The sequence below is a fragment of the Pygocentrus nattereri genome, chromosome 23, assembly GCF_015220715.1.
Source record: "Pygocentrus nattereri isolate fPygNat1 chromosome 23, fPygNat1.pri, whole genome shotgun sequence".
Classification (NCBI taxonomy): domain Eukaryota; kingdom Metazoa; phylum Chordata; class Actinopteri; order Characiformes; family Serrasalmidae; genus Pygocentrus; species Pygocentrus nattereri.
In genome coordinates, this window is record NC_051233.1 from 29,420,976 (window position 1) to 29,447,613 (window position 26,638).

A 26,638-nucleotide genomic window follows, 5' to 3' on the forward strand; every position below is an offset into this window, starting at 1 on the left:
CAACAGAAGTTAACAGAAGTTAAAGCCTGTAAAGCCTGTGGAAAAGCAGCTCATCTCACCTTTTTCTCCTTCGTCTCGCTCTAATGATGAAGCTGAGAGCTGATCAGAGTTAACAATCTTCTCAGCGAAGCTTGTTCTGCTCGTTACTGAGTAGGACGTGTGCATGAGGGTCATTTCAGTTCGTTCACATTAACGACAGACTTGAATCACTTCCCTAAACGAGTGTGAACGATCGCGTCAGAGAGATTGGATTTAAGCAATGAGGCTTGTAATGTGAGTCTAGCTTGAAGGTCTGAATGTGACCCACATTTCAGTTCCTCACTCTTGTAAATGCAGAACATCCACATTAACCTTCATACTAATAGCTACTGATAAACAGGCCCAGGTTTCAGGGGGTGAAGGGGGTTAATCACATGCTATTAACAGTAATGACAGCTGGATGACCAACACTCCTACTGTCCACCACACTGACCGGTCTAGATTCTCCGAACAAGATGCTGACACAAGAGTTCAACGCTAGCAGGAAGCTGTTAAAAAAAGCTTTTCAAAGACGCGAGGCCTGATCGGACACAGCCCTGTAACTTGATTTCCTTCAGCTTCCGTTCTTTTCAGGAGGCTCCCTTTCAGTTTTCCAAAGAAAGTTCAGTCGTAGAAGTTGGTTTAGCATTTCTAGCTTCTCACAGTCCAAGTAATCGAACACATGCGGTGATGTTGAGGTCTGGACTCTGACGTGTCCGTCTCCTTTGCTCGGGACAGAAACGCCTGTGGATGTTTTCAGATCTGAAGCGGCCTGATTTTCTCCTCTCTATCAAAGACGAAAGCTTTCGTTGCTGTTTATCTGAAGAGGACAGGTTTAGTGTCTACCAGGATCTTGCGTGATCACCTTCAGTCTGACCCTTTCAGAAATATCGTGTGAAAATGGAATAAATTGTGCTTAAAGGCTGTTTTTGGCTGTAAATTAAATCAATGAAGGTTGTGCTCTGACTTTGCTCAGCAATGTAAGTACATTCGTATGCAGAATTTGAAAACCCCAGTCAAATATCATGTGAAAACAGGTAAATACATACAGAGAAGTCACTTAAATAGGGCGGTTTTTAGAGCACAATTTCTGTTCGTCTGCTAAATTTAACATTAAAAAAAAAGATTAAGCATGAAATATAAACCCTGCTGTAACTTTGCAGAGGCCACTTTTTGTCTTTTCATTCAACAAATAAACATTCAAATCAACAAAACCAGAGGTGCTCAAACTTTTGCATACAACTGTATACATCTACACACACAGTCCCGCTACACTAACCGCCTGTATGCTACCACAGCAGGCCTGAGAGAGCCTGTGTCTGTTACATACTTCTTTCATGTTGTTTTTATATGACAGACTGTCTATCATTATGCACTGTATATAAAGACATATTAACTTGTTTTGATGTTATTGTGTAATTTCTGTCTTATTTCTTCTACAAAAATGGTTACAGAATGTATAAATTGCTGTTTAAATTGAATAAATAATTGAGTAGCTTTGTTTTAGAAGAGTGTGTTTTGTGTCTGAGGAACTAAATGACAGATTCTGGGTGTATTTTAAATAAAATCCAGCTTTTCTTGTTGGACCACATGATAAATGCTGTGCCTAATGCAGGAGCGCACTGTCCACGTACAGGTTAGGACATGCTCACCTTTGCATTGTTGTGGCCGCAGCTGTTTTACTTCACTGTTTCCAGCTCATGTCGTCTGATGGTTAAATGGGAAATAAATCAGTCCAAAACCACGTAGTACCAAACTACACTATTGAGTGGACGTCTGTTGGTGGTGTACTGTTTTTGATATACTGTTTAGTGTGGTATTATGAGGTTTTGGATGAAGTCCTTGCTCTTTATTTGCTAAAGAGTTGTTCTGTGCTTCATGCCACTGTAAATTCCAAAAGTAGTGACCAGGTACTGGTGACTAGGAGTGTCAAATAAGGTGAATTAAGGTCTATTATACTGGCTGTCTGTTACTGATTTATAAATATTCAGGATAAAGTCTGAGTAAAAAGCCTGACTCCCAATTCAAGAAAATGATAAAAAAATAACATAAAAATATTATAATATTATATTATAAATTTTATTTAATTTACTGGAAAGAAAAACCATAAAATGTGGCCTGTGTGAAAGCTACATGTATGATATGATAGTTCTATATGTTATATTGTATGTAAATTAGGAAACACCCACAGCTTTGTTCATCCTCAAAAACATCTGAATTTAGTTTGAAACCTGTAGAATATTTGCATCATGTATTTGCATCCAAGTTGGTTTTATATTGTGTTATTCTTGCTGTTACTATTATCCTGGGTCAAATATTTGCAACATTAGTCCTCCTACAGTTTTCAGGCTACAATTACAACACCGGCAGGACCATAAAGCCCATCCATGAATAGAGGGCTTGGGTTTCTTTAACCGATTTGACCTACAGTGTTTGCACATTGGGACATTAGGGACATTTATATAATACTTATATAATATGTAACATTTATAGCTCTACTTTTTGTTCCACCACAGTCAGGATACACTCTGTAGTCAAATGTTTTTAGACACTCCACTTACATATACCTGCAACACCTTCACAACCACCTGGGATACCTTAGCAACAGCACAACAATGCATTACCAACCACATGGGATACCCTAGCATTGGCCTAGCAACACCTTTGCAACTACCAGAGACACATGAGCAACAGCCTAGCCATACATTTCTATGGAGCCCTGCTGGTGACATCCTCTATAAATAAAAACAATGTGTGGCCACAATTTAGAAAGGCAAGGGAATAAGATAGTTAAGCCTTGACCACAGCCTAATAAGGCATTATCTTGTTCTCATGCCTTACTAAGTTGTGGCTACGACTCAATTATCTCATCCCTATGCCTTACTAAATCATGGGCTCGCATTAGGATCTTGGTCCCATACGTTAATATGGTGTGGACACTGTGGTGTGGGTGTTATTTTTATTTATACGGGTTGACACCAGCTGGACTCCAATACCTTACCAACCACCTGGGATGCCATAGCATTGGCCTAGCAATACCTTAGCAACCCCTTTAATTCCATGGATATGGCCTAGCAGCACACTAGTAACTACCTAGGATATTATAGAAATGGTCTAGCAACACCTTAGCAACCACCTGGAATACCCTAGAAATGGCCTAAGAACACCTTAGCAGCCACCTGGGATACAACAGCCTAGCAACATCATAGCAGCCATCTGACAACCACCAAACAACACCCTAACTACAAGCTGGAATACTATTGCAACCTTGCAGCAACAAGATAGCCACTTGCAATTTAAACTCAAGTTATCCAAAACAGTCACCTGTGTTCTGCAGCTGCTTTACCTGTTGAAATGTTATTCATTCTTTTCGTCGATGAAACAGAGATTCCAGACATTTGAACAGTACAAGCTGCATGTATTTAATGAGGCAGACAGTTTAATGTAAGCTGTATGCCGCATAACTGTGATGGTGTGTCACACAGTGATGGATGAGCAAGTTCAGAGAGAGAGAGGGTGTATTTATATGAATTGATACGTGCTCAAAGTAGTGTGTGTGTGTGTGTGTGTGTGTGTGTGTGTGTGTGTGTGTGTGTGTGCGCGCACCCTCACACTGCAGTATATCCGGTAGTGCTGAGGGAGGCTCGTCCCCTGCCAGACACTTTGCTGCACCAGCAGAGGACACCACCGCTGTGTGTGTGCATCTGTGTGTGTGTGGGTGTGTGTGTGTGTGGGTGTGTGTGTGAGCGCATTGGGGAAAGAAATGCAGCATTGATTGGAACTGATCCAGCAAAGCGGGAAAAAAGCAGGTCTTCTCAGTGCAGCAGAGAGAGAGAGAGAGAGAGAGAGAGAGAGAGAGAGATAGAGAGAGAGAGTGTTTGCTGCAGATGAACTCAGAAGCCCCAAAACACTGCCTTTAACTGCACCACTGCAGTTCCCCCAACACCCCCTCCCCACCGCCCCCACCGCCACACGCACCCTCCCTTCCTTATACTGTCCCAAACAGTACAGCAGGACAGGATCACCAGATTTCACATCCTCAAATTGGGACACTGTGTGGAACACGGGTTACGTTTTCATACAGGCAGAGCAAAACCTTGTATCCCTATTTTTGGCATAATTGAATGTTTGGTTGTTTAAGGTTTTGGCGCCCCCTCTGGCACAAATAATAGCTTTTCAAGGCAATAAAACCACTTTTGTAAGGGTTGATTTGCTTGCTCACCTATAAAGATGAAAATGCAGTTCACCCCTGGTTTAGTAATGCATACACATTTTCATCAGAATATATTTTATCAACATTATTGAAAAAAGAAAAAAAAATCAGTGCTAGAACTAAAGGAAGTCCAAAACTGGCTATTGTGAAATGTCTATCACCCGTATCTGATATAACGATTGATGAGCCACATGGACTATAAATAATAGATACATGTTTCTGTGTAATTAGTAAAAGCACAGAAAGAATATTAACTCAAAGCAGATCAATAATAGAAACTAACGTCCAGATCCTGGAGGAACTGCCCACTGGCTTCCATTATAATTAGGTTTACAGCACATTTTCTGTTATTTAACGCCCTAAAATCCCAGGCTTACATACTAAGGCTTACTATTCAGTGACTACTGGGACTTGTAGCAAACTGGCTGAGCTCTTCTTCAGTTATAGAAGTGTGCAATATACTTTTAACCCCACCAGCAGGCCCTGGATATTTAAGGGGTTGACTAATTACAGGAAAACATGGTACATGTTTTAACAAGCAAGGCTTTTCCCTTTTCTTGGCTTTGCTTGTTATCTGTTAAGCTAAGCCAGGTGTGCAAGAGCATTTCCACACCTAAACCCATGACCAAAGTTATCTGAGAAATGCTTCTCAAACAGCATGCACGGCTCTCAAATAAACGGACACATCGCATGTCTTTGATCAGGCTCATAGGTCCAGTCAAGCACCGCAGATGCTGTGTAAAACAGTGGTAAGAGTAAGAGCGGTCGGACACACAGGGGCACTAACGGAACACTCATCACCATGACTCAGCGCTCTGGACCACCTGCAAATGTGATTAGTCTTAAACTTCACCAACAGAGCTTTTCCATAAATAGCGCCACCAACAGGAAGTTGCCCTGGCTATTAATAATAAATTTGCGGTGCAGCCAAACTGCAAGGACAGCAAAAAGAGGCTTTATGAGCTGTGCTGGAGAGAGAGGAGAGAGAAGAGCATGCTGGGAATCAAAGCAGTTACTCTGAACTTTGGAACAACTTGGCAGTGTGAGACCCACCATACAGCTCACACACTACATACAGGGAAGCTTACAAATGATACAAAAGTCAAATCTGCCAAAGCGGGTGGTACTAAGTACTGAATAAGTGCCAAAACTTTTGCACGCAACACAATTTTATGTATATATATATATATATATATATATATATATATACACACACACAAGCTGTGGAAATGAGCTTTCTTTGCAGGGTGGCGGGCTACACTCTATTTGATAGGGTGAGGAGCTCAGTCAACCGGGAGGGGCTCAGAGTAGAGCCGCTACTCCTCCACAATGAGAGGAGCCAGCTGAGGTGGTTCGGGCATCTGATCCGGATACCCCCTGGACACCTTCCGGTCGGGGTGTACCAGGCACAGCCTCCCGGGACAAGACCCTGGGGTCGTGCTAGGACACCCTGGAGGGATTATATCTCCAAGTTGGCCTAACAGTTCCATTTTCATAAAATTGTATCTTTCTGAAATGTACATCATTTTAAGTGTTGTTAAATGTTTCCATCATCTTGTACACATATATTAAAATTAAACAATTAGTAAGTAAATGATGGTAAAATTTCAATGTTAATTATTTTTTATGCCAAATGGAAAAACCTGTTTATACCACAGGTGTTTCTGTTCATCCTTCCACTGCGAGAAGATGACTCAGCACTGTGGGTCTGAAAGGATGTGTAGCTGTCAGGAAGCCTCACTGAGAGAAGGAGACGGACACATCAAACAAAGAAGCTGAATGATGGACTGACCGCCCCAGAGTTCAGACCTCAGCACCACTGAATGTGTTTGGGATTACTCTATAGATACTCTGTAGATACTCTATGTGTGTCTATATGTGAGGAAATTGTACACCTAACTCTAATTTTAACCTAGTAAGTCAGGACAGGATCAGTTTGGCCCTGAAAAGGTATGTAACACACACACAGTTATGAAAGTATCATGTGATGCTAGGTGGTGGGAAAAACCTGAGAAATGGCACACAGAAGTCATATGTACAGGATTTCAGTGTATGACCTAAACACACAGAGAGAACTCACTGAGACTCAGATGACCATGTGGACACAGGAGAACCTGACACTGCTGGAGGAGGGGGTGAGGGACAGGAGAAATGCAGTCATAAGAAGTTCAAATCTGTTAGTCTGAGGAGGAAACACGTTTAGTGGTAGCAGAGTTTGACTAGATCATGAGCTGGGACACTTCTCACAGTGGTAGCAGAGTTTGACTAGACCATGAGCTGGGACACTTCTCACAGTAGTAGTAGAGTTTGACTAGGCCATGAGCCGGGACATTTCTCACAGTGGTAGTAGAGTTTGACTAGGCCATGAGCCGGGACACTTCTCACAGTGGTAGTAGAGTTTGACTAGGCCTTGAGCCGGGACACTTCTCACAGTGGTAGTAGAGTTTGACTAGGCCTTGACCCGGGACACTTCTCACAGTGGTAGTAGAGTTTGACTAGGCCTTGAGCCAGGACACTTCTCACAGTGGTAGCAGAGTTTGACTAGACCATGAGCTGGGACACTTCTCACAGTAGTAGTAGAGTTTGACTAGGCCATGAGCCGGGACATTTCTCACAGTGGTAGTAGAGTTTGACTAGGCCATGAGCCGGGACACTTCTCACAGTGGTAGTAGAGTTTGACTAGGCCTTGAGCCGGGACACTTCTCACAGTGGTAGTAGAGTTTGACTAGGCCTTGACCCGGGACACTTCTCACAGTGGTAGTAGAGTTTGACTAGGCCTTGAGCCAGGACACTTCTCACAGTGGTAGTAGAGTTTGACTAGGCCTTGAGCCAGGACACTTCTCACAGTGATAGCAGACTTTGACTAGGCTATGAGCCGGGACACATCTTACAGTGGCAATGGAGATTGACTAGGCCACAAGCCTGGACACTCCTAACCAAGGTTGTGGAGTTTGACTAGGCAATGAGCCGGGACACATCTTACAGTGGTAATGGAGACTGACTAGGCCATAAGCCTGGACACTTCTAACCAAGGTAGTGGAGTTTGACTAGGCCATGAGCCAGGACACTTCTCAGAGTGGTAGCAGAGTTTGACTAGGCCATGAGCCAGGACACTTCTCATAGTGATAGCAGAGTTTGACTAGGCCATGAACCGGGACACATCTTACAGTGGTAATGGAGATTGACTAGGCCACAAGCCTGGACATGAAAATTAAAACACTATTGCGTGCCAGATAGGATTGTGAGGCGGGCCTTGTGTTTGACACATGCAACCACAACAACAAAAAAAGAAAGAGGTGCTTGGATCCCTATAATTTTCTCTACCAGTTGAATAAATGGTCTGTATTTGGATTGAGGCTCTGTACAAAGTGCAGTGGACTGCTCTCAGATCAGATTCTGTGTGTGGTGATTTCAGTTTAAAAAAACTAGCCTGAAGAAGACTTAACACAACTCTAACTCACACAGGGAGAGAGCGAGGATGGAGGAAGAAGAGAGAGAGGGGGGGGGGTGAGAGAGAGTGGGAGGGATGGGGGAGGGCATGGGGAAGAGAGGGGGGGACAAAGTCAGCAGCCCAAGAAAAGTTGAGTGAGAGCCAGATTCTTTTCAGCAGAGAGAGAGAGAGAGAGAGAGGGAGAGGGAGAGAGAGAGAGATAGAGAGGGAGAGAGAGGGAGAGAGACTCTGGTCTTACAGCTGCAGTAAAAGAACTGTTCTTCTGTCCCGGGATGGACAGCATGTTCCGTGCATGAGTGAAGGTACTGGAGCAGCATCAGGACCAGAACAGCATAGCGAGACTGTGAATCTGTGTATTTATATCCTGTGGACACACTGGATGGTACTGCCCTCTGGAATTCTCTCTATAGGACACACGCAGAGTTACCTGCGCAGCAGACGAGGTAGGACACACTCGGCAGTCTCTCTGCTCCCACACACATACACACTGTGACTTACCTCCACAAAGTGTTTCACATACTCATCCTCATCTTCTAAAGTTAGTTAACCTTTTAAACTGCAGGCTTTTGGTTTCGCTATTGATCTTAAGATTGAACCTTTTTCACAGTAGCCATAAAATGCTGTTTCAGCCTCTGGTCCATTTGTTCTGTGCGTTTATGTTTTTGATGGAATATATTTAGATGGACATGTGTAGTGCTGGAACATATAGCATACAGGCTTTGATTAATCGCTTTGGAATGAGTACTTGAATACACATCACACTTGTACACCGTAATGCTTAGATTTCATAATTCTAAGTGTGTTCAGTATCGCAGTTCGAAATATGTCCAGTAGGTGGCGACAGTTTGATCAGGTTAAAGCTCAACTTCGTGTGCAACGTATGTTGCTATAGCAGCCAGGATTGTAGCTCTGTCTTATAAATGCAGTCTTTATGAGGAAATAAAGACGTGATGAATTTGCAATATCTTTTTATTTGTCACTGTCACAGTTTTAGCTTAAGTCTGTTTTAGCTAGTAACCTGTTTGAGATGTGTATGATTTTCTTGCGATATCAAGGAAGCTGCAGCTGCTGTTCATTTTATCTGGTGGTGTGAATTGTTTTCACAGTCCGTCCACCGCTCACCGCTCATTGCTCGCTAACAGCTCAACACAGAGTCACAACACTTCACAGTCAGAGAGACGACAGTGTCCTAGTTAATCTGACTGTGGAAAATATTTGATTTGATTTGGTTCTTTTAAAATATCTTCATTATCAACAGTTCGAAAAGACATGGTGAGTCTCGGAGGAAGCCTGTGCTAATGTTCACCCTCCTAGCACTGGTAGCTTTGTGTGACTGGGGGAGTCGTAACTAGTGGGTGGAGTTGGACACGTCTAAATTGGAGAGAAAATTAGGGGAAGAAATTTGGAGTTAATTTCCATTCTGGCGGAATGGCCACTAGGGGGCAGCCCAAAAATAGACTAATAAATTAAGACTGGACTTTTTTCCAAGGTGAATCACTACTGATTCTAGAACTGGGCATTAAGGCTTATAGGTCTGCACACGTTTCTTCACTGGCATATGTGTAAGTATATACAATATATCATACTAATTATTCAATAATAATCTAGGCCCTGTAAACTCAGGTTAAAGAAATCCTCCAATATTGTTTCAAATAAAACTCTATTCATTGCGTCTGTAGTGTAATGTTGATTACTGAGGATGGTTAATATGTTTCCTTGCGCTTGGAGAAGATCTGAAAACGGTTGACACGATACAAACTTAAGTTAAGTTAATACTTAAGTTGATACTTTTTTTGATCCCACAACTGGGGAAATTCCACCTCTGCATTTAACCCATCCGTGAAGTGAAACACCACATACACACTAGTGAACACACACACTAGAGGGCAGTGAGCACACACTTGCCCCGGAACGGTGGGCAGCCCTATCCACGGCGCACGGGGAGCAGTTGGGGGTTAGGTGTCTTGCTCAAGGACACCTCAGTCATGGACTGTCGGCCCTTAGGATCGAACCGGCAACCTTCCGGTCACAGGGCCACTGCCCCAAACTTACAGCAGAATCCAATGGGCAGCTGCTGAAGTACGAGTGAAATGTTGTGTGTGTGGTAAATGTAAGATACAAATACAGCTACACTGAGATTAGACCGGGAGATTAGGTGAAGTATTCCTTTATTCCTCATTATTATGTCATTACTGGTCATATGACATCTCACTTTTTTAGTGTTAACTAACTTTCTCTGCATTATTTTGTCTCTCAATTTTTATTGCTCGCATTCAGACACACAGAACTGAGCCTAATGGAAGTCTGAGCCGTGCAGGACTCTGGACCAGACGGAATTTTGGGCCAGACAGTGTTCTTAGCCAAACAGAGCCAGCTGAGTCAGCTGGAGAGCAATTATCAATCTGGTACTGAACCAAGGTGACACGCACCGGCCTGGAATTCTTCCAAGGAAGACAGAACGTCTGATAGACAGACTCTGAAGTACATGGAAGTCTTGGAAAACTGACCTCAGCCAAAGTGCCAAGGGGGAAGTGAGAGTGGACTGCAGCTGACGGAGGGAATACCGGGGCACCGAAAGATCAGGTGCTGCAGACGGAGCACAACTTTGTCGAGTCTCAGCACAGAGACGGAGAGATGGAGACGCAACGAGGACGAAGCTTTGTCTTGGAAAGAAGCTTCACTTTCCTTCTGCTGATCCTCACCTTCAGTAAGTCTATTTTTATAGGCGTTCACTCGCTTTTCCTCACTTAATTGGGGTCAGTTGCTCCTTTTTGAATCAGCACACTGATGTTGGAATCAGTGGAAGCAACAAACATGATGTTTCAGTCTGTGTTTGAAGTGTTTATTATACTTTATATTATAAATATATTTTATATTTAAAGGCTGAATTTCCTGCATTTATCCTGAAGTCTACTTATAACATGTAGCTTTACAGACAAAAATCAGTCATAATTCATTCTTACATGATCATTTTTCATCTTTATCAGTCCAAACAGGCTGTTTTTGTTACTGCGCCTTTAGGACTGATGCGTAAATGAGCTCTGTTCTCATTGCTCTGTATTGTTGCATCATTTAAAAAGCAGTCCAGGCTAAAATGCTCCTTATAAGTTCAGTGAATAGGCGGGGCTAAAGGTTGAATTAATGAGCCATATGTAAATGTGTTGTTTGTTTTGTGTTGTCACAAAAACATTGAGCTCAGATGAATGTAAAATATAACAAACTATAAACTATAACAAACCCTTTAAAGATAATAAAAATATGAATATTGTAGTAAATAGAGTAATATAAAGGTCCATAATAATAATAATAATTTATAACAGGCCTTATAAAAGGCAACAGCTTCTCAGTGACTGTTAATTAATGCTATAATACTAACACATGCATTAATAAATGGTAGCATTTGATGCTCATATATGATATCAAATATTAAGCATTTACTCAGCTGCATAAAACACTTCATAATAACTAATAAATAATAAATTGTCAGTGACAGTTTTAAATTTGTTGATTAATTTAGGCTGGCTAGTTATTATTAAATAGTTTATATATATAAAAATTAAATAGTTTATATATATATATATATATATATATATATATATAAACTATTCAATTTAATGTATAATATAAACATCAATATTATTGTTTTTTTTGGGCCTAATTATGATTATATATATATATATATATATATATATATATATATATATATAATATTTATAATATTAATTAACTAATAATTATGGTTAACTTGCTATGTATATTTATTATAAAATGTTTCTAATTTACTACTACTAATAATAATGTATCTGTCAGCACCTTGACTCAGTTACTACGCCCAGTGTTAAGAGTTTTTGCTGGGAGGAGTGAAGTGAGCACTGCTGTAAGTGGGGCATTATCTGCAGCCCCCTAAAACAGACGGTTAAATTGCAGTGCAGCTCTGGCTTTTTAACACACACACACACACACACACACACACACACACACACACGCACGCACGCACGCACACACACACACACACACACACACACACATACACTCAGTCTCAGTGCTGGATGATGAGCTGGGCAGGTTCAGCTGTGCAGTGAGCTCATGTTTCATTGGGTACTGGGCTGCAGACAAGTGATTTATAATTAAATGAAAGAGATGAGCTGCTAGGAAGAGTTTATTCATGTGCATTTGTCGCGATGTGTATATCTGTGGGTTTTAAGTGAAAATGAATGTCAGTGCAAATTAAATTAGATTAGATATCAAACTGAAGTCCACATTATGTTGGGAAAATACCTGAACACATACCTTACAGAGAACACACTTCTACACATTTTAATGCACGGTTACTGTTTATCTGCTGAATTTACTACAAATTCATATAAAGACAAATGAGTAAAAATCAGGCACTAAAACATCTCAAATCTAAGTGTGCTCTCTGTAAAGGGTTTGTTCCATTACTTTGGCTTAGAAAATCAGCAGAGCACGTCATTGACCAGGGTTGTTCAGAGACTGTATGTGCTGGATCTGAACGCCGTTGGCTCGGTGGGCCTTTTGTGGTCTCTTCTGTGCGGAAGTGTTGGGTAATCTGAGCTGGCGTCTGATTTATGCTGGGTACACCATGTTCACACGGAACTCTGAGTCTGAAATATCAGCAGTGAGAAGGAAGCGTACAGTGGGGTCCAGGTCATTGGAACGGTCATCATCACGGCCAGAGTGCCTTGATGAGTCCAGCAGCTGTGTAAACGCAGCACTTTCACGCCTCCTACTCTCACGCTCACTGCCAAGCGCAACCAGACACGAGCGGCTAGACGCTTGACGTCAGTTCGGCCAGGTGCACGTAATGACCAGGTGTTTGGGGCAATAGACCCTGATTCAGCTTCTTTATACAGCATGAGAAAGTCCATTTATTAAACTTTATTAAAGTTGGCCAGAAAAGAATGTAAAAGCAGCAGTGAAAAGGTCTCTGAGAGAGTCCTGCTTGCATAGTTCATCACGGATCCTAGTGAGCTGCAACCAACATTTCTGCATAGTTTAGTAGTTGAGATGTAAAGATGAAAAATTAAATGGTTCATTGTAGAGAAATGAACAGATTTCTGTACAGTGGTGGTGATAGGAACCAGGAGTTACCATGACTACAACACAAATATAGCCAAGGGCAGTCATGGGCTGGTGTTTAGGGGTCCAGCCTTGTGACCGGAAGGTCGCCAGCTCGATCCCTTTGGCTGACAGTACACGAGTGTAGTGCCCTTGAGCAAGCGCTTAATCCGCGACTGCTCCCTGACCACCGTGGATAGGGCTGCCCACTGCTTCAGGCAATTGTGCTCGCTGCCCCTTAGTGTGTGTGTTCACCAGTGTGTATGCATGTGGGTGTTTTAATGGTCCTGAATTCAATTCATTGTATTTACTGTACAAAACCACCAGTGAACTTAACTGGAACATTGTTGATGGTAAAATTTTTCTTCCGGGACTATTTTACTATTTTACAACACTCTGCATGTATCTCTCCACCACAAATGTGTTATAGCATGTTCAAGAAATGTTCTGGAATGTTAGTTTTCTCCAGTATTTGTTGCACTTGTTTCATTATGACCTCCGATTGGAGAAGGAGAACTAAGTACCGCCCCAGGAGTGTGTGGAGGTGTTTGTAGAGGGAGAGAGAGGGTGAGAGAGAGAGAGAAGGGAGAGCGAGAGGGATGAGCTGGGTTAGAGAACAAGCTGTTAGAGAGTAAAAAGGCCCCTCTTATGTACGCCGTGGCTGTGGCTGACAACAGCTGGAAAATAAAGCACCATGACTTGTGCAAAAGCCGTGCCTTTCTAATAGTTTGTGAATGCCACAGTATTTTAAATTTCAGTTTTGAGTCAAAACCTTCTGAAAAACTTTCATGTAATCATTTTTGTCTGAAGGAACTTGTAGAGGCATTACATTTTTCAGATGTCTGGGTCCCATCACCACCATTGTGAACAATTTTGAGTAATTTCACTCTACAAGTCATCTCCGGTTTCATCGTCACTATTTCATCATGCAGAAATTCTGGGAAATCATTGCAGAAGTTAACCCCGTTAACCCCTTCAATGGACAGGTCCTGTCAGCAGGCCCAACGTTTTATTACACACTTCTATAACTTACGAATAGCTCAGCCAGGTTGCATTGAAGTCCCTGTAGTTACTGAAACCGTAGTATGTAATAAGCCAGGGATTTTGAGAGGTTAATATTAATTAAGTGACTCTTATTAGTACTCCGCATTTAACCCATCCGTGAAGTGAAACACCACATACACACTAGTGAATAGACACACACACTAGGGGGCAGTGAGCACACTTGCCCGGAGCAGTGGGCAGGCCTATCCACAGCACCTGGTGAGCAACTGGGGGTTAGGTGTCTTGCTCAAGGACACCTCAGTCATGTGCTGTCGGCTCTGGGGATCAAACCGGCAACCTTCCAGTCACAAGGCCGGTTCCCTAACCTCCAACCCACGACCGCCCCGTTCAGAATTCAGAACTAATAACTACAACTCACCATCCAGGTCATAATCAAACTATAGGTTTATATTTGAAGTGAAAACATACCAAGACTGATCAGTACAGCTAGTCACACTGTAATAACTACTGCAGACTGTACTGCACCACAGCTCAAAATGATTTCATAGATTCAGTAAAAGACATTCAGTTGTTTCGTTTGCTGATTTTGAAGCAAGGTGTGTGTGCCAGGTGCCCGATCCCTGGATGCCACGAGAGCCACGAGAGGTGGTGTCAGTCCCACCTCTTGTTCTGCAGTGGAACTAATGCACTACACCTGACATTCAACCCAGGAGACTGTGCTGCTGTGCTCTCTTTCCCTTACACCTCCCGTATTTGACGTACTTGACACTTGACTTTGAGGCTGACATGGGTAATGCTGTCATGGTTACTTGTGGCATCGGGACTGAAATATGATCTCCTGATGTTACGGCCAACACTTAGATGTTTGTGCCACTTGGAAGCTCATTTCGTGGTCGGAAATGACTATGTTGAAAACTGTCTTACTCGTGTTACCTTGAGGCTGATCAGTTGCTGCCTAGATTCCTTCTGTTGACAACAGGAACAATTTTAAGAGCATTTATTTAGAGAACTCTTGGATTACTCTTGAGTAAGGGTTGGGACTGGTGTTCATTTTGTCTGATGTTTGCTGTGCTTTTAAGACCGTTAACCTTCATAATAAGGGAAACCGAGACAGTTAATTAAACAGTAAGGTAAAAACACAGCTTCCTTAAAGAGTGAGGCACTCCAGTATTTTGTGCCTAACTGTCCATCCTCTAAATCCATCAAGAAATTTCTGGTTCTTCAACCCATTGCATCAACTATGCTTATGCAGGCAAAAACGCTTCAGTTACAAATTGAAATATCAATCTTCCTGACCTGCTGTATTCTGTTACAGCCTCTTCAGTACATTTCCATCAAACAAATGACTCCTTCGCTCTTCCTGATCTATCGGGTGTTCAGAAGTGGACCTGCAGGCCTGGTGCACTGGGTTGACCCTACTAGCATCCATCTTCTGATCAAACCCTGTAGGCAGTTTAGTGGTTCTGAACCGCTGAACTGCTTAATTCTGGTTCTCCATTCATTATCACTCTCAGTCACAGAGTTTTAATAGCTTAGAATGCTTTTGTGTGGCTTTACCATTATTTTGCACTTTTAGAGCTTCACTTCATAACTCTAATGGAGTTACAGCCTTGCAGATAGAGCTGAAAGTAATCAGTGTCCTCCCAGAGTCATGCCCTGACTGCAGAGAGAGAGAGAGAGAGAGAGAGAGAGAGAGAGAGAGAGAAATGCAGCAGCTCGTTTTGTGAATGAGTTTTTGCAGCATCATTGCTGCAAGAAAGTGAGGGAGGGGGAGAAAAAGAGACTGAATGAAAGGCAGAGAAACAAAGAGCAAGAGAAAAGGAATATAAAGAAGTAAAGGAGATTGAGGAGACTGAGGTAACACTAAGCTGCATTAAGTGGGATTGATGGCAGATAAAACACTGATAGCTTTTTGTATTTCTAGCTACTACCAGTCTGTGTGTATTTGTGCAAGTATGTGCTCCTGTGACAGTACCTGTCTAAAAAAACAGCCTCATACATGCTGGAGGTCCCCATCTCGCTCATTTATCAGCCAATATACACCAAACAGGCATTGGATAAAATGTCCATTTTATCAGCTTACTGTACTTACTGTACAGGTGCACTTTGTAGTTCTACAGTTACAGACTGTAGTCCATCTGTTTCTCTGATACATTGTTAGCCCCTTTTACCCTGTTCTTCAGTGGTCAGGACCCCCATGGACCCTCACAGAGCAGGTACTGTGGTGGTGGATCATTCTCAGCACTGCAGTAACACTGACGTGCTGGTTTGTTAGTGTGTGTTGTGCTGTTATGAGTGGATCAGACACAGCAGTGCTGCTGGAGCGTTTAAACACCTCAGTGTCGCTGCTGGACTGAGAATAGTCCACCTAGCAAAAATATCCAGCCAACAGCGTCCTGTGACCACGGATGAAGGACTAGAGGATGACCAGCACAAACTGTGCAGCAGCAGATGAGCTATCATCTCTGACTTTACATCTACAAGGTGGACTGACAAGGTAGGAGTGTCTGATAGAGTGGACAGTGAGTGGACAGTGTGTGGACAGTGAGTGGACACAGTGTTAAAAAATCCAGCATCACTGCTGTGTCTGATTCACTCAGCACAACACACACTAACACATCACCACTACGTCAGTGTTACTGCAGTGCTGAGAATGATCCACCACCCAAACAGTACCTGCTCTGTGAGGGTCCATGGGGGTCCTGACCACTGAAGAACAGGGTAAAAGGGGGCTAACAACGTATCAGAGAAACAGATGGACTACAGTCTGTAACTGTAGAACTACAAAGTGCAGCTATACAGTAAGTGGAGCTGATAAAATGGACAATGAGCACAGAAACAAGGAGGTGGTCATGATGCCTGATCGGTGTATATTTGCCATGCTTGTGGAGCCCCCTGGTGGCAGGGGATTTAAAGCAACTGCTTATTCCACTTATTGAAAGAAACAGCCCTGGCTCTAACACAGAGAAGCTGCTTTGCGTAAGTCTCAAGTCTCCAAGGTGCAAGTGCTAGTCAAGTCTCAAGTCTCAAGGGTTTGATTCCAAGTTTAGCCTCCATGATGTGAGTCCAAATCAAGTCTTTGTGGCACAAAAAAGTCGAGTCTGGAGTCTCTGGGCTGTGAGTTTTCAAATTTCTGGGGAGCCAGACTGAGTTGAGTCTCGAGTCTCTGGAATGCGACTCAAGTCACTGGGGAGTGAGTCTGTATCAAGTCTCAAGTCTCTGGTGTGTGTGTCTGAATCAAGTCTGCTGTCCAAGTTGAGTTTTGAATAATTGGTGTGTAAGTGCACACTCTTGAGTCTCTGGGTTGTGAGTCCATCTCAGGTCTCTGAGGTGTGTGCTTGAGTCTAGTTTCGATTCTCTGGGGTATAAGTCTGAGTCAAGTCTCGAGTCACTGGTTCATGAGTCTGAAAAGGATCTTTAGTCTATGGAGTGCAACTCTGAGTCAAGTCTCGAATCCTTGGCATGCGAGTCTTAGTCAAGTCTCAAGTCTCTGGTGAATGAGTCAAAGTTGACTCTTAACTCTCTGGTATGTAAGTCCAAGTTGAGTCTGAGTGGAGTCTCAAGGCTCTGGGATGCGCGCCTTAGTCAAGTCTCAAGTCTCTGGTGAATGAGTCAAAGTTGACTCTTAACTCTCTGGTATGTAAGTCCAAGTTGAGTCTGAGTGGAGTCTCAAGGCTCTGGGATGCGCGCCTTAGTCAAGTCTCAAGTCTCTGGTGAATGAGTCGAAGTTGAGTCTTAAGTCTCTGGTATGTAAGTCCAAGTTGCGTCTTAAGTCTCTTGCATGTAAGTCCAAATTGAGTCTTACGTCTCTGGGATGTGAGCCTTAATCGAGTCTCAAGTCTCTGGTGTGCAAAACAAGTTTCGAGTCTCTGGGGTGGGAGTCTAAATCGAGTCACAGATCTCTGGGGTGAGAGTCTGAGATGAGTCTTGAGTGTCAGAAACACGAGTCCAAGTTGAGTCCCAAAAATAAAAACAGTACAAGAAAGATCAGCTGGAAGAGGTTTATAACAGTTTCTCGCTCTCCCTCTTAGGTATGTGTGGCATTCAAGCACTAGAGATGTCCACAGGTAAGATCCCCTTTCTGGAAGCAGTGAATGGAAGTGATGTCCTGCTGCCGTGCACCTACGCCAGCTGCATCGGCATCAAAGACCTTTACTTCAAATGGGAGTTTAACGACAATGGCACCATGCTGAAGGTCAGTCTCATGAATTTTATCTCTATTTAACATGCTTTCTCAAGCTTTTTGCTGCTGCTGATAGTTCAGAATCCTGTAAATCAATAAAATTGCTTCTGAAGATTGGCCTTTGTGGCCAATACAGTATACACTGAAGACATCTGAGATGTTTTATTCAACATTTCCAGCATTTAGGAGAACAATAACGACTTCTTTAAGGGTAATACATTGTAATCTTTGCAGCATTCTGAGCATAAATTTTACTATAACTTAATTCTTGATGCTATACAGCTTGATTCCAGTCTATTGACCAATAGTGTATGTGATGGGTCTTCCATCCAATCAAATGACAGTGTCTACTACTGACTGTTTTGTTGTCTGATCAGGTGATCGACTCAGTGATCCCAACTGACCACGTGGAACCATCAACCGTCAATATTTACCGGGAAAGGGTGGATTTCGTGGGATCTAGCAAAACGAATAACCTGTCCATAGTGCTCTGGAACGTGACTTTTGAGGATGCAGGGGAGTACACGTGCTTTGGCAAGAACCCTAAAGAGAAGGATAAGAACCACAGCGCCATCTTCACCCTATATGTGGTGGACGAATGTGAGTGAGAAAGAACTATATATTAAAAAAAGAGATTTTGCCGTACACTACATCTCGTATTTCTGTAATTAAACATACACTCACTGTCCACTTCATCTGGCACATTTACTTGGTCCTTCCACTTTACTGGCCTCTTAATTATAAACCCCTACTTTGTACTTCAATTCACCGGCCACTTTATTAGAAACACCTTATACTTGCACTCACTGTCCATTTTATTAGAAACACCTTGTACTTCCACTCACTGTCCATTTTATTAGAAACACCACTCACTGTCCACTTTATTAGAAACAACCCCAATTCCAGTGAAGTTGGGACGTTGTGTAAAACATAAATAAAAACAGAATACGATGATTTGCAAATCCTTTTCAACCTATATTGAATTGACTACACTACAAAGACAAGATATTTAATGTTCAAACAGATAAACTTTATTGTTTTTTGCAAATATTCACTCATTTTGAATTTGATGCCTGCAACACGTTCCAAAGAAGTTGGGACAGGGGCAACAAAAGACTAGAAAAGTTGAGAAATGCTCAAAAAACACCTGTTGGAAGTTTGGAACATTCTACAGGTGAACAGATTAATTGGAAACAGGTGAGTGTCATGATTGAGTATAAAGGGAGTGTCCCTGAAAGGGAGCAGAAGTGCACAATTGCGTGAGCAAATAGTCCAACAGTTTAAGAACGTTTCTCAACGTGCAATTGCAAGGAATTTAGGGATTTCATCATCTACAGTCCATAATATCATCAAAAGATTCAGAGAATCTGGAGAAATCTCTGCAAGTAAGCGGCAAGGCAGAAAACCAACATTGAATGCCTGTGACCTCAGGTGGCACTTCATTAAAAACTGAGATCATTCTGTAACGGATATTCCCACATGGGCTCAGGAACACTTCAGAAAACCACTCAGTGAACTCAGTTCGTCGCTCCATCTACAAGTGCAAGTTAAAACTCTGCCATGCAAAGCGAAAGCCAGATATCAACAACACCCAGAAACACTGCCAGCTTCTCTGGGCCCGAGCTCATCTGAGATGGACTGACGCAAAGTGGAAAAGTGTCCTGTGGTCTGACGAGTCCACATTTCAAATTGTTTTTGAAAATCATGGATGTCATGTCCTCCGGGCCAAAGAAGAAAAGGACTGTCTGGATTGCTATCAGCACAAAGTTCAAAAGCCAGCATCTCTGATGGTATGGGGTGTGTTAGTGCCCATGGCATGGGTAACTCGCACATCTGTGAAGGCACCATTAATGCTGAAAGGTACATACAGGTTTTGGAGCAACATCTGCTGCCATCCAAGCAGCGTCTTTTTCAGGGATGTCCTGCTTATTTCAGGAAGACAGTGCCAAGCCACATTCTGCACATGTTACAACAGCGTGGCTTCGTAGTAAAAGAGTGCGGGTACTAGACTGGCCTGCCTGCAGTCCAGACCTGTCTCCCATTGAAAATGTGTGGCGCATAATGAAGTGCAAAATACGACAACAGAGACCCCCGACTGTTGAGCAGCTGAGGTTGTACATCAAGCAAGAATGGGAAAGAATTCCACCTACAAAGCTTCAACAATTAGTGTCCTTAGTTCCCAAACGCTTATTGAGTGTTGTTAAAAGGAAAGGTGATGTAACACAGTGGTAAACATGCCCCTGTCCCAACTTCTCTGGAACGTGTTGCAGGCATCAAATTCAAAATGAGTGAATATTTGCAAAAAACAATAAAGTTTGAACATTAAATATCTCGTCTTTGTAGTGCATTCAATTGAATATAGGTTGAAAAGGATTTGCAAATCATCGTCTTCTGTTTTTATTTATGTTTTACACAAAGTCCCAACTTCATTGGAATTGGGGTTGTACTTCCACTCGCTGGTCACTTTATTAGAAACACCTTGTACTTCCACTCACTGGCCATTTTATTAGAAACACCTTTTACTTCCACTCATTTGCCACTTTATTAGAAACACCTTTTACGTCTACTCATTTGCCACTTTATTAGAAACACCTCGTTCTTTCACTCACTGGCCACTTTTTATTAGAAACACCTACCTGGACTAAACTGAACTGGACATCACATATTTAAGTTAAGTGATACTTTTTTAATCCCACAACCGGGGAAATTCCACCTCCGCATTTAACCCATCCGTGAAGTGAGACACCACAAACACACTAGTGAACACACACACTAGGGGGCAGTGAGCACACTTGCCCGGAGCAGTGGGCAGCCCTATCCACGGCGCCCGGGGAGCAGTTGGGGGGTTAGGTGTCTTGCTCAAGGACACCTCAGTCATGGACTGTCGGCCCTGGGGATCGAAGCGGCGACCTTCCGGTCACAGGGCCAGATCCCTAACCTCCAGCCCACGACTGCCCCATGACTTTACCCACATTAAAGTCAGATTTGCAAGATTTTGCTTTTGACATATGCTGAATTGTTTGCTCAAATTGTGAGATGGACTTTTTTGTGGACTAAAGCAAGAGATGAGAGCTAAAATTAAAAAAGTTGTATTCTAAATGTGCTCTACTATGTTCTGAATATGTTACTGAATACATTTATGACAGTGTATTCAGCCAACACTACTAAAATAGAAGGTAGAGCATGAACAGTGCTATGTGTGCTGTGAGGACACTCAGTGGTCATGTTGTGTTTATGGAGGTTCTCAGTACATTGTCAGTGTTTTCATCGTTAGTATTCTCTCCTTCTCAGTGAGGGTCGTGGATAACACTCTGACCATCATCATCGTCTCCTGTGTGGGAGGCTGTATAGCCCTGCTGGTGATCTTCATGCTGCTCAAGAACTTCACACTCTTCGTCCTCGCTAAGATTGAAGAGAAAAAGTGAGTTGGTTTGTTCATTTATTTGCAATAATAACATACAATTTAAATACAAAAGCATTTTATATGATGTATTCAACATTTCAAATTTGTGGATAACAGGCATAACATCATGACCACCTCCTTGTTTCTGTGCTCATTGTCCATTTTATCAGCTCCACTTACTGTATAGCTGCACTTTGTAGTTCTACAGTTATAGACTGTAGTCCATCTGTTTCTCTGATACTTTGTTAGCCCCCTTTTACCCTGTTCTTCAGTGGTCAGGACCCCCATGGACCCTCACAGAGCAGGTACTGTGGTGGTGGTGGTGGATCATTCTCAGCATTGCAGTAACACTGATGAGGTGGTGATGTGTTAATGTGTGTTGTGCTGGTACGAGTGGATCAGACACAGCAGTGCTGCTGGAGTTTTTAACACTGTGTCCACTCTATTAGACACTCCTACCTAGTCAGTGCACCTTGTAGATGGTCACCCTCTAGTCCTTCATCAGTGGTCACAGTTCGATGGATATTTTTGGTTGGTGGACTATTCTCAGTCTAGCAGTGACAATGGGGTGTTTAAAACCTCCAGCAGCACTGCTGTGTCTGATCCACTCACACCAGCACAACACACACTAACACACCACCACCATGTCAGTGTTACTGCACTGCTCTGTGAGGGTCCATGGGGGTCCTGACCACTTAAGAACAGTGTAAAAGGTGGTAAAAAAGTATCAGAGAAACAGATGGACTACAGTCTGTAACTGTAGAACTACAAAGTGCACCTGTATAGTAAGTGGAGCTGATAAAATGGAGAATGAATGTAGAAACAAGGAGGTGGTCATGGTGTTATGTCTGATCAAGACAGATGACAAATTGACAAAGGAGAAGCCTGAATAAATGGGTGGAGAAACATCACAAGTGCAGATACTTCCAGACAAAAAAAAAAAACCAGTTAACATCCTGCCAAACTCCATTTGACCTCGGCCTTCAAGCCTTTTTCCTTCTGGAAGTCCCTCAAACTACAAAATTTTAATTTGATAACATTGATGGAAAATATTTAGATGAACATGACTTCCATGTTCACTGGTGTGCAAGTAAGTCAGCGTTACGAAAGTGTTTTATTCTGGTTTTTATTGTGGTAATTGTGGTGGAGTGGCCACTAGGGGGCCTTAAGAATGGCAGCAAAGGGAAGCGTCACTGCCAAGCCATACTAAAGTTATGCTGACTGATCACTTTTACCCTATGATAAAACGTACTGAGGGAAGTGGTCTCTTCCAGGACCCTCCACAGGGCGCAAAGGGGTCAGTGAATGCCTTAATGAGTATGAGGCCTTCACACTGACCAGATCCCAAACCATCCATCCATCCATTTTCTAAGCCACTTCACCCTCAGGGTCGCAGGAGCCTATCCCAGTGGTCATCGGGCGGAAGGCAGGATACACCCTGGACAGGTCGCCAGTCCATTACAGGGCAGACAGACAGACACAGACAGTCACTCACACACAGGGGCAATTTAGCATGTCCAATCGGCCTGACTGCATGTCCTTGGACTGTGGGAGGAACCCGGAGGAAACCCACGCAGACACGGGGAGAAAACAGAGAGAACCCCGGTCACCTGGCCAGGGAATCGAACCCAGGCCCCTCCTTGCTGTGAGGCGACAGCGCTACCATGCCGCCCAGATCCCAAACCAACTGATCAGATTTTAAAACCAGGATTTCGACCGATGTGTTGAGGATGAATAGTGTTCCATTTCTACAGCACAGTTTCAGAGACTATGTGGAGGCATACTGAAGTTGTTCTGCGTATCCCTGATATACGCAGAGGCCAAATAGCAGCACTAATAAAATCTCTCTTTCTCTCTCTGTTCCGCAGTAAGGAGTGCCTTGTCTCCTCCTCAGGGATCGACAACACGGAAAATGGTCTGTCAGGCTCCAAAACCACACCCAAGCCCACACCAAAGAAAGCATGAGACTGATATCATATGCGCCCGCTCATCAGCCACCATGCTGGGCCCGTCCTGTCAGTTCACATCTCTGTTTACAAAATCTACTTATTCATTCTGCATATTCACTTCGTATTCTTTTACACGACTCACCACTCTTTTCCTCAAGGAACTGACAGAACAGCGTTACATAAGCGACAGTGTATGACTGGCTTATGGGTTGGTTAGTTACCCTGATCCAGGATCAGTTGAGCTGTTCCGTTTCCAGCATCCAAGCCAGAGCTTTCTAGCCAGCTCTACCTCAGCTCCAGTACATTCGAGCCAAATAATCGTGTTCATTATCTCCAGTGTGCTGAGAGGTGCAGTAGTGCTAGATGGAGATTAGCTGTGGGAGCTTGTGGGCTGTTTATTGTAGCGGTCTTAGAGGTCAGCATATCCACTTCTCTGACTTTATTTCACTCAAAAAAGGCTCTGTGGTGTAAAATAAAGTAGAAATAGTTTAAATAGTACTCTCACTCAAAAAACAAAGATCCCCTTTCAGAGGTGTTCGAGTACTAAGAGCAATTCCAAAATCTGTACATTGTGTACTCAGTTGTGGAAAAAGCATCCAAAGGCAAAATTAAAAGTACTAAAGCTCATCTCTACAAACCCTAAATACGAAAGCACATGCTTTCTCTGGAAAAATATAAATAAATGAAAGCAGATAAAACAGTAGATTTCCGCTAGCTGCTCTTCCAACCCTTAGCTACCTCAATAGCTAATGTTTAGCTAACACTGGCTAAGATTTCCCACTTCACCTCGTAGCTTAAGCTAATCTGACTGGGGTGTCATCGGTTAGCCGGTTAGCTGAGACGTCCGGTCAATAATAAACACCGTCAGGGTCAGCGATAAGGCTAGCTGTTAGTTAGCTAGCTAGCAGCATTAGCTGACTTTGCCTACCTCAAGCAGAACCTTATGTTGCAGCAGCGTTTAAAGCAAGCGTGTCTTCTTTTCCATCACAGAAACCACAAACTGTCCCCTGAGGACGACGGACTTTTTAATTTGGCCAAGTCATGTTCAGTCATGTTACTCAGCGGCATCTCAGTGAGTGGAAAACGTATTTTAGTGAGCAGAAACATCTAAACGTAGCCTGACAGGAATGTTTAAAGGGGAGCTCTGAGACACAGATAAAATTAGCGCTTCCTCCACGTTGCAGCCAAATGAACCGTGATATTGGACAACTACGCGTATTCGCGTGGTAGAAACTCACCAACGTTGAGCTCAATGTGAAGTTTTGCGTGTATTTTTTTGCTCAGGACAGGAAACCATCAGTATAACCATCAACGATCAGTAACACCAGTGACTCCTATGGATTGATGAAAAGGGGGACGTTTCTGTAGAATGACCCAAACCCATAAGGAACCAATAGAAACACTTTTTCATAGATTTTTCAGCAGGGTGGTGAGTTTTGTGCTAACTGAACGTAGATTTGACCGACATAATACATTCATATCTTTTACATTCTTTTCTGTTTACTCAATTTATAAGCAGAGATGTGAGTGAGATGGGCGGGCCTTATTGATTTTATGCATATATTAACATATGCTTCCAATTCCTGCACACTTTCATCTCCCTAGATTAAAAAAAAAAAGGTATAGGCCAATGCCAAAACTGGACTGTTTTTATTAGATATGCAGAAAAAAGTAATCTATATTTATTCTATTCACATGATGCTTGTGACAGGGATAAATGTGCTGTAAGATATTTTCATTTTTAGTTTGTTCTTTTAACTGAGCTGGGGCGAGAAGGAGGACGAATACTCTAAGCAATTACACTGAGCCTGTTTGCTGTGTTGGAGGATTATAGGTAGATGTGTTCTGAGGTTATTATTCCCGTTGAAGGCAAATCCAAAGCTCATAATGAACCTATTGTACTCAGTATGTAAAACATATGTATTTTGTTTTTGGACGCAGTTGCATTTGCAGGGTGATGCAAGTTTGAGTCCAGCCCAGCATCAACTTTTTAATTAAAATATTATGGTTACGTATTTCTTTTTGCTTGAGATGAAACACAGGTGCCTGTAAACGCTTCTGTCGCCACCTAATGGTGGACAAGACTAAATGCAAAACAATATAATGCAAATCAAAAAAGTCTGCAAAAATGAAGAAAAACAACAAACAAACAAAAAAAAAACACCTAATAGATGACATAAGTTCATGAATGAATACTTGACAATCCCTAGAACCCAGATTCCCGTAGAAATAAACAAAAAACCCTGAATGAAAACACTGAAAATGCTGCTTCAAACTATTAAGCGATGCATTCTAGCATGTTAACAGCCAATGTTTTTAGAGATGCCTACTATAAGACTAGGAAATATACTGTTTTTTATTATGAGAAAGTATACACCTCTTTAATCAACAGCATCAGCTTTAGGGTAGCGAAGAACTTTGGTCCTCATCTCATTGAATGTATAATTAAACACTCAATGCAAACAAGCTAATGCAATATATTCAGGCAATAAGCTGACAAGCATGATGTCAAAACAGGCTTACTAACAAACCAACGAGTGGCTGTGACTTGTTTTTTGTGATATACTGGACATGTATTGTCCTGTATGAATGAGAAACACTTGGAAATATATCGTATATGAATGGAATGGCATCTCTTTGATTGACTTAGGGTCAGTTTGATGTCAGGTCAAGGTCACGGCCAATTCGGACGTCTTTTAAATGTTGAATCGGTAGTTTTAATTGATTTATCGATTGAATAAATAAGTAGTTTAAAAGAGCAATGCTGCTCAAATAAGGACGGAGGAAAACCTTTTAGGTGAAATCAAAATGACATCATCAAACAGAAATATAAGAGCAGGCAGTGTAGTCAAAATACAGTATTGTTCCTGTATAACTGCCCAGTTTCTGTTTATTTAGGTATATTACTTAAATATGTTTGAAGAAAAAAGTCAGGTGCCTTGTTTTTGGATGTTTAGCTGGTAGACCATCTACAGATCCAAGTTGAGTGCATGTACAAAAAATAAAAATAAATCAGCACTCCACTATAGTCATGTGCATAAGTTTGAGCGCTCCGGTCAGTTGCTTTTTTCTTGATTTTCGAAGTGAAAGTTTGCTAGTTTGGACTGTGCCTTTAAAATATGGTGGTAGTATGATTGAAGGTCACCTCTCTGATCCCCTCCGTCCCCACCCCTCCCACCCCTTCCCCCCAACCTCATCCTTTTAACTGTGGTAGAATTAACACCGGACTGAGGAACAGGGAGGAGATGAGGTTGGTGGCGGGAATCGCGCACACTTCATCTTGGGAAACGAATGGTAAGATGGGAGTTTGTAAGGCGTAACACTGGAAGACTGGAAG

General features: G+C 42.5%; 1 protein-coding gene across 1 annotated transcript; it reads left to right on the forward strand.

Moving 5' to 3' along the window:
* Nucleotides 1-7,894: 7,894 nt before the first annotated feature.
* On the forward strand, nucleotides 7,895-25,490 carry scn4bb (sodium channel, voltage-gated, type IV, beta b). Its single transcript, XM_017713850.2, has 6 exons — nucleotides 7,895-8,125; nucleotides 9,960-10,389; nucleotides 17,798-17,961; nucleotides 18,327-18,549; nucleotides 21,241-21,370; nucleotides 23,221-25,490. The coding sequence occupies exons 2-6, from the start codon at nucleotides 10,317-10,319 to the stop codon at nucleotides 23,315-23,317; spliced, it is 687 nt and encodes a 228-aa protein (XP_017569339.1). The 5' UTR covers nucleotides 7,895-8,125; nucleotides 9,960-10,316; the 3' UTR covers nucleotides 23,318-25,490.
* The last annotated feature ends 1,148 nt before the right edge of the window (nucleotides 25,491-26,638 follow it).